This window comes from Anneissia japonica, unplaced genomic scaffold (assembly GCF_011630105.1).
Source record: "Anneissia japonica isolate Jap-2015-1 unplaced genomic scaffold, ASM1163010v1 scaffold285022_len42146_cov126, whole genome shotgun sequence".
NCBI classification, from domain to species: Eukaryota; Metazoa; Echinodermata; class Crinoidea; order Comatulida; family Comatulidae; genus Anneissia; species Anneissia japonica.
In genome coordinates this window covers 6,825-16,322 of record NW_022717173.1, presented here as the reverse complement: position 1 = coordinate 16,322, position 9,498 = coordinate 6,825, and the positions used below count along the sequence as shown (strand labels likewise).

Here is a 9,498-nt window from a genome sequence, read left to right as displayed (position 1 = left end):
CTAATATATCTGATTAACTGGTGTAAATTTAAGAAAAGATTTTAACTGTCCACATGACGAACCGTTAATGGGAATGGCTTTTTTCACTTTTTAGGGCTGGTCCCAACTGTTTCCTCCATGCATTGCCTCATGTATCATATGTTCTATATACAAATATACATTACATAGGTTTTCTACGTTAACCTGCCTTGTCGTACTCCAGGACCAGTTCCTGCATGGTCCGAGTCTCTGTCTTCTGTTCTTAAAACTGCACTCTGGTTTGTGTATAGATACCATATGGCACATCTATCTCTCCAATAAACTCTTTATCTCTTAAGTAAATATTTCTGGTTGAAAGATTAAAAAAACATACACCCACCTATACTGGCCCAAGGTAATTCAACAAAAGGACGCACATCTCGGGACATCAAAGGTTATAACTCTGGCATCGACATTCTAGGCGCACGTGCATCCCTACACGCTGAACGTCACAAAAATCATAGCAACCAGACCATAAACCGTCAGCGTACGTGACGATTTACCCACGCGCGTGTTAGTTGCGCGTCGTGCGGTGATTACAAAGGCCTAATGATATTTTGCACTAACATTAGACTGAAATATATTCTTCATTTCAACATTAATTTTTTATAAAATTCGTAAATTTTGAATTGCTATAACTTTTCATTTTCTTGGTCAATTTTCACAAATCAAATTGCAGTTTATAGAAGTATTTAACAAGCTCGCGGTAAAAAAAAATCAAATGTAACAGACATTGCGAAGTACGCAAAATTAATAAAATAAAAACTAACACCATAAAACGAATGGCACGCATAGACTAATAATTGACGGCTGTACTCGCAACTAGTATCGGATTGTCGATGCCACAGTAAAGATCAAAGGACTGTATGCACGCGCTATGTTCGAGAGCGGAGATGTGCGTCCTTTTGTTGAATTACCTTGACTGGCCTGACACTATTGTGTGTAAAGATTATTGTAGTATAATAGGAGATATAAGGCATATGATATTTCTTTACAATAGCTTATGATATAACACTACAAGTATAGCTCAAGGTACACCAAGTACTCTTGATGCAACAGTAAGTACAGCTAGTTTATGACACTTGCCTGTAATAAAATCTCAATATTTCACTAGAACTACGATTGTTTCATCTGAGTTCTGTATTATTAAATAGCACCTCACCCATACCTGCGCAAACCATGTAGGCACCCTAAACATTGTGCAAGCTTTCCTCATTCAAATTACAAGTTTATTACGTATGAAAGCGTCAAAGAAGATGAGTAGCCCTGGTCAAGATCGGCTGGCCGCCAGGATGACGTCCCATATCTTAATACGAAACCTTTAAAACAAATGAGAACTTACCACCAGAACGAACTGTCAAAACCTTTGTAATCGTGCATCACAATCATCTTCTCTGGTTGATTATACTAAACTTCACTGTTAAGAACAATAGTAACAATTACAGTAAATATCATTGAAAAATTTCATCTGGTTCTGTAAAATATAGCTAGATTATTTTTTCATTTTTATTAGAACCAACAGAGATAATAATAATGATAAATATTACCTCAGTGACGTTTCTGGTCCAATCAGGTTAAATGGCGTAACTAAGCATCAACGCCGGGATAAGACCAATTTGAACATGTAATCAGTCTGAGGAAAGGTACCTGATTGGACCAGAGACAAAATTATTACAGTGACAAAAACAACAATGACAGAATGACAATTTTAACAAAAACAGCGTAATAAACTTACATTGTATATTAAAATTAATAAAATGCATTATTACATTGTTTGTTTATTTAAATATAAAAAATAAAAATGCAACAATGATTGATGTACATAGAATTACACAAGTCAGTTCTCGACAGCAACATAAGAATAACCTATCAGTAATTCTCCCACTTTGAGAAATTTCGCTAATTTTTTAGCTGCATATCAAGCGCTAATGCACTTATTTATTTTTAAAACTTTCCTAGAGCTGGTTTTAGAGTTGGTATCAGGAAATTAAAAAGGATACATAAGCTAGAATTTATTTAGTGAAGCAACACAAGATAATTTACATTTACCTGTTATAATATGACACTGGTCGTATGCATCTATATCTCTTAAGTCTAGTAGCCTGTAAGGACAGTTTTAAGCTTGTTCAACATTTTTAATAGTCTTTGTTTAATTCATTTTATCTGCTTCATAACCTAAATCCTGTAACAAATCAATTTTACTGAAAACAATAACAATAACAATTAGTACATGACTACTTATGGTATTAATGAAAATGTTTAGATTTAGTACCATGATACATTTTTCCCCAGAAGATTCAAACAAATTTATCTTTTTCTTTTCAAATTCCATTCAATTGACTCATTTTAGTTTCGGAAGTTCATTTCATATCATCATCAAAACCAACATCATCATTAAAATCCACATCATTGAAATTGATGTTATCAATAACAAAAACAGATCATCTAAATTGATGTAATCATCATCCTTATATTCAGATGACACAATTTAGTTTGGATATTCATTAAACCGGACAGAATAAACGTAGAAAGTTCACCTGTACAAATCCTTTGTGATTTCCTCTCAAACATTTTTTTTAAATTTTTATTTTATTTTTTTATATTTGTATTTTTTAACCTTTTATTCATTTGGTATGGTATAAAAGCATCGGCATTATCAATATCATCATCAACATTACCTGCATCATCAAAATTGATGCTATCACCATCAAAATTCATTCCAATTTTCATTACAAAATCATTTAAAGTAATGTTTTACATCAATGATTCTTCCCTATATTTTTGTATTATTATTGAAATCATATTGTATATATATTTCTAGTCACTGTACTACTTTGAAAAATCGGAAAATTAGTATTAAAGTGCATACAGCCTAAAAAATAATAAATAACTTTGACATCATCAAAATTAAAATCATCAAATTTAATATTAATATCATCATCAACAAAATAGATCATCAAAATTAATGTCATATCGACATCATGACCACGCCCACAAGCAATTCAGCACAATAACGGTGCGAGTTATTGGTTATTCTTCCCCTTCATCTTTACCTTTACAGTATTATCATTCTCGTCAAAATTGATGTCATCACCATCCTCGTCAAAATTGAAGTCATCGTCACATAATTCTCATCAGAAAAAAACATCATCATAATATCATCATCATATCCTTGTCATTATCAAAGTGATATCCTCACAATGGAGAATCCACCCAACCAAATCAGACATCTATGGAAGAATCCCACCAATCAGAGATGCGTCTGCTTCGCTATACATTGCTGCAGGGTCTTGGATCAGATGATTTTTGATGTTCTGCTATTGAAATTGTCATGTTCAAAGAGAGGGTGTAGATTACTAACTTATCCTGACACAATAACAAGAGATACTGGTATTAGACCGGAGGAGCTTGCACTAGCAATGGCTGATACAATGCTGTGGTTTGTCTGACCACGGTTGATGGGTGGTGATGATGATGATGATCTCACCATGATCACAATCATCATCATCATTATCATGAATATCAATATCCTTATCACTAATCATCATTATCATGGATATCTTTGTATCATAACTTTACCATCACCACTTTTCTCATCACAAAAAACATGAAAAACAAATAAAATATGAACAGTGACTTTAATCAGTTTAAAGAGAAATCTTCATATTTTACGAATATCAATACAAAAAAGTAAGAGCATTTATCAGTGTTACTAAAATTGTAAGCAAAAAAAAGTAAGAAAACTATCGTATATTTATGACAAAGTTTGAAGACAGGATTTTACAAAATTATCTACCCTATGAAATAAAAATGCTTTGGTTTCAGAAAATACAATAATATAATTAAAGATTATTTTTGTAATTATGTATGAATTACATATTTTTAAAATATTGTAAGCATGAAACATTTCACTTTTGCAAACAAAATGAAAAATTCCAGATTTGTATGTACAACATAATAATTATAATACATTTATAAATGTGTTTTAATGCAGTTATAACCTCATTTTATTTGTAAGATAAAAAAGAATTTTAAAAAAATTGAAAAACATTGAGACTACTTACTGTATTCATTTGTTTGGTTTTTAGGGTGGGTTACAATTAGAGAGTATGGGTTACTTATGGAATACTGTGTCACTTTTACCGTAATAAATACAAGTTAGGCAGTGGAAAATATAAAACCCAAAATATGACTTCTGTGTTGACTCCCACAAATAACTGCACAGGTGAGATTTTGCTTTTTTGACGAAGTCTTAAAAATGAATAAGAACAAACTGCATATTTGCATATTTTTAAGGTTAGAGTTTGAGTGCTCCCTCTAATCATCATAAAAATTCCAAGTAAGTAAATGAATCCTACTTGAAAATTGTCCACTGCCTATTTATAAATTAAATATAGTAAATAAGAATTATGGAAAAAGAATTATGGAAATTATTCTACTTTTATTTATTTCCAATATAATTCAGTTACCAGCTCAACTGCATCAGAGCATCAACAGATAAAATACGATTTAAACAGTTAATGAATCTAATAGAGTTTTAGAGGTGTCATTTCCAGGGCTGGGATTGGACACTGTTCATGGATTTGGATGTTGAAGATCGCACTGATGCTTGACTTCTTGCGTGTGTAGTTGCACGAGAAAGACGACCTATCAACAGACAATAAAAGTGATTATTAAATAATTCAATAATTACATATAAATTAGTACATTATGCTTTTGTTTCTCTTATTCCCAACTATCACATTATAAAAAACATATTCAAGAGCTTGGTTACTGCAGTGAGGTGTAAATCATTGAGATTGGTAATTGCATTTTACAATATATTTTTGGCACAACTCAGATATCAAAAAGTGATTAAAATAATTCACTAATTATAAATAAATTAATTATTACAAATAAATTAATATAATGATTTGTATTCAACTAATATCACATTATGCAAAACACATTCAAGAGCTTTGTTGCTGCAGTGAGGTGTAAAATGATATTTGCTTGGAATCTTTTATTATTATATTTTTAGCACAACACCAAAAAAAATGTATCATTGTATGGAAAAACAGGATATGGTTTACACTATTGCCAAGTCATTATTACTTGAACTACACACTTGAAAATACATACTGTACTAGCTTCTTAAAGAAAGTATACATACATATAATCCTGGGTAAAAAAAAAAAATCTAACAAAATTAATTAGTTCTTCACTCCCGCCAGGTTTCAATCTGTTGCAACCACATTTTTTACATTTTTGGTTTCAGCATTGCAATCATTATAGTCACTGGAACAGCATATTACTAACACTGGTAATTTACCATTTTATTTAAATCCTGCATTTACATATTCATGTACTTAAATATATAAATCCTGACTTACTTCCAGTATCGTTGGGTACCAAATTCTCCTCCAGATCAACCTGTAACTTATCAAGATCTGAATCATATAATTAAGGTTTCAACAGTTGAATATCTGTAGTGTTAATGCTGTAGTCTTTTGCCTTGTAAATCTAGTTATTATCCCTTTTTAAGCTGTCAAAATGGTTATTGTCAGTGTTGTCAATCTTTATAATATATTTACAAAACATTAACCATTCTTTTAAATGTCTTACATTTGGCTTATATTAGTTCCTATTTATTTATGTCCATTAACATACCATCAAAAAATAATTTTACAATAACACGAGTCTACAAAGTATTGGACGAGGACACTACACACTACAAAAGCAACACAAGTGAGAATTCATTATTCAAATTACGTTACTATAGTACAGTGAAGAGAGCAGTATTCAGAATGTAAGAGGTACAATAAGTGGAAGGTACCACTTCAGTAGGTGCAGTTGATAGAAACGCGTAAATAAATATATAAATAAATAAATATAATGGAATAAAATATATTATAAAGTGACCATATTAGTCACTAAAAAAAAGTCAGTATGTTACAAGGAAGTCTAAATCCATCACAACATTTTAGAATGTATTGTTTAATCCATTTTTACCATATTCTATATCTTACCTGCTTCAATACTATAAACAAAATTATTATTGACTCATGTTCTTCATTATTTAAAAGGTAATTTGACCTTCATTTACAAAGGTGTTTCTAAAATTAGTTAAAGACGTAGCAGTATTCCAGAGCTCTCCCCCCACCCCCCCCCCCATCCNNNACCTTAACATATTAGTATACTTTTTAGTTGACAAAAAAGTGTACAGATGTTGGGTAAATATACAGCAGCTTTTTTCTTCTTTAAGGGTGGTGTGGGGGAGGGGGAAGTGTCATTTATGAGAATAGTTTTCAGACTAATACTGTACTATTATTGGCTATTAAGTCTCTCAAGGCAGAAGACGGTTCCCCAAGTCATTAAAACTTATGTTATTATACAGGAGTTCCCTTCTTTCTGCACTCCCTCCTGTAAATATTTGGACCCGCCCCAGCACCTCACAGCCTCGCGAGTCAAATTAAAAGGATATTGTTCTCTGTAAAGTAACTCTGTGTTGCCATGATAATTTGTGGTGGTGGTGGTGTGACCTTCTTCTTGGATTTGGCTGCCAGAGGTGACACTCTGCAAGATGCCGGCAAAGTTCCAGTAATCAAACCATTTGGAAACTTCTGTACTGCAACTTTCAATCCTATGGTATAAAAATGTAGTAAAGACTTCAGCCTCTCAAAACATGTGAGTGAAATACAGTAATAATAAATCTATTACACACTGTACATATTCACTGAGCGCTTGATTTAGAGTACGATGCATTTTACATTGTCCCCAAAAAGAGAGTAAGTGAAAACAAATACTGGAGGGTGCACTGTATTCCCAATGCATATTCTAGCAATACAATATATAGGCAGAGCTGAGTGAGTTTCAACAAATGTAAGTATAGAAAAATAAATGTCTGACTAGAAATGCATGTTATGTTTTCTAATTGTTTAGGGAGGAGCATTTGGATTTAATACAATAAATACACAAGGGTATGCTCGCCTAGAAAAAAAATCAATTAATGTCAAATTAGTGATATATGTTGGATTTCACAAAAAGGAAGTGAAGTCAGGCGTGCAACTTATCTAACCAGCTGCTGCTGCAGAAATTCCTCACAGCTTTGTAACCCAGTGCTCCAGGGCATACAGGTCTGACCAAAGAGAAGGAAAGTCAAGGTTTAGTAAGAGATGAGATTCCAGGTAAAATGATGCCTCCAGTAGGCCTGAAAAGAGAAGTTGGAGTGACAAGAGAGAATGGAAGCCAAGGATTAGATGGAACCAAGTGGTACTGTTGAGATACTGTCTACCACAAACAGCCGGCCAAAATCTGCATTCTTGGTTGCATTTGAGACAAATCCAGGAAGTCACCCAGTTAGTCCAATGAAATACCATGATAAATAGTAATGTATGGAATCACTAGAGTAAAGAAACAGGCAAGGTTGTCTGTTAACATCCAGGTACCTATGTCTTCCAGTTTACATCAGGGTCAAGCTCCTCTGGCACCATTATCACCTGCCTCTTGAAAAATGGACAACACATTGTCTGCGGATACGAGAACGGAAACAGCGTCAAATCAGTCAGTAATATGTTAGTCCTTGATTTAGTAGCTAATGATGAAGTGTGGACTGAACCTTTATAAACAAGTCATAATTATTACTACAGTGATGGAAATGCATACTGCACGTTTTCAGGCTTCCTGCTGTATGCATCTTCTTAGGAACCAAAAGCTATTGATTATAAAACCCTAAAAGTGTAAATTGATAAAGTAGATTATTATCAGAAAATGAACAAAAATTTAAAATAAAAATGTATAAAAAGTTATTTATGCATATTAGTAAGGATGTAGTTTTCTGGTAAAGTAAGGTACATGCTTTACACTAAGATACTATCAGTAAATAATACTCCAAAGATTCTCACTAATATGTATAGAAGGCAAAGTAATTCAAATGAAAGAATAAAAGAAATTTGAACAACAAACAAAAAACCAAGTTTTTATCGTCTACAATTGATCAAAATCTGATTCAGTGTGATTCATACAACTACAACTTAATTAATGAATAAAAGAAACTTAATCAATTTTTTTATTATCAGAATCTGAGTAAGCGTGATTAATAACGACGATGACAATGTTACCAAAAATAACAGCAAGGACGACATTATTAATAGTTTTTTGATGCAGGCTAGTAGCATTGTCTTTGAAGGAAGCATTTGAATAGTTGAAAAATATTAATAGGATAGAAGTTCACTATCAGTCCAGTCAGCAGCATATCTAGGAGACTTGAAATGAGGGAAGGAGACCCCCAATCAGTGGCAGCGCCAGCAGGGTGGCAGGGGAGGTTTAAGTCCCCCACCGGACAGGTCAAGCCCCCCCCCCCGTCGAACAGAGCTTGTCGGGCAGTTAGACGATAAAATATATAAAAATAGGCCCACACCAAGCCAACACATGTCTGTCACAGTCTGAAAGTGCTATTTTTGGCCATCTAGATATCTTGATATTCTTAAAAAAAATCTCATTTGGGAGGGGGAACTTCCTCTCAACCCCTTCTCCCAACTCGAGCCTATGAGCTCAAGTCCCCCTGTCGGACAACTTAGCCCCTCAGAAAATATATGCTAGAGCCGCCACTGCCACCAATAGGCAATTGTTTTCGTAAAATCAGGTGATATAAGGTAATTTTTAACTACATGAGCATAAATTTTTGGCTTCAAACATTTTCAATTGGGAAGGGGAAAAATTGGGAAATGTAAGCTTTTTTTTTCAAAAGGGAAGGCATGCAAATTTCCCTCCCCCTCCCTTTAAAGTACTAGAAATGCCAGACAGAAAAAGGACAAATAAACGAAACAAATAATCTGTCCGGTAGAGGCAACAGATCAGATGGCAAATTTCAGGGTTAATGAGGCGTTAACGTGGTGGTATTCTACTAAACACTACGATATATTTGCAATGTAAATTAAGACTTCAAATGATGCCCAAATATGAAAATTGAAATCTGAATATTTAAAAACTGAAATCATTATAAGCTCACTAACATCGATTAGATATGCCATTTAAGAAAAATCGTCAAGGGCCTTTGGCCCCAGGACCCCGAACTTGGCGGCCCCCTGGACCCCAGCCACTGTTCGTGCCTTCCATTATCCCCATTAGTCTCCCCCTCCTCATGTCAATACTCTATGCCACTAGATAAAGTGAGCTACACTCAGAAATAGCCATTCTTGCAGGGGTGTCGGCAGGATTTGCCCAACGGCGAGGGGGGGGGGGCGAGGTCCCCGATGGAGAAGAGATGGAGGCGATGTCCATGACGAGGGAGATATCTTCCCGAGAGCAAAGTGGGTATAGTCGAGCGGCACTTAAAATGTTTTGAAGATGGTCCAGCTGGGGCAAAGCCTTAAAAAATTTTGACATTTTTGGGATTTCAAAGGATTTTTAAACCAATTTTAGTCTACTAATATGTGCAAAATACATAGTTTTTATTTTCTCCCCCACAATTTAGGTTTTTCTACCCGCCGGGAGGAGGGC

General features: G+C 33.9%; 1 protein-coding gene across 1 annotated transcript; it reads right to left on the bottom strand.

Annotated features, from left to right (window-relative positions):
* Positions 1-3,637: 3,637 nt before the first annotated feature.
* LOC117110111 (centrosomal protein of 41 kDa-like) lies at positions 3,638-7,490 on the bottom strand. The gene is made up of 4 exons (XM_033252711.1): positions 7,464-7,490; positions 6,482-6,710; positions 5,391-5,447; positions 3,638-4,665 (listed from the first exon to the last, which is right to left on the bottom strand). Exons 1-4 carry the CDS (start codon positions 7,488-7,490, stop codon positions 4,565-4,567), a joined length of 414 nt encoding a protein of 137 aa, XP_033108602.1. The 3' UTR covers positions 3,638-4,564.
* Between the last annotated feature and the right edge of the window lie 2,008 nt (positions 7,491-9,498).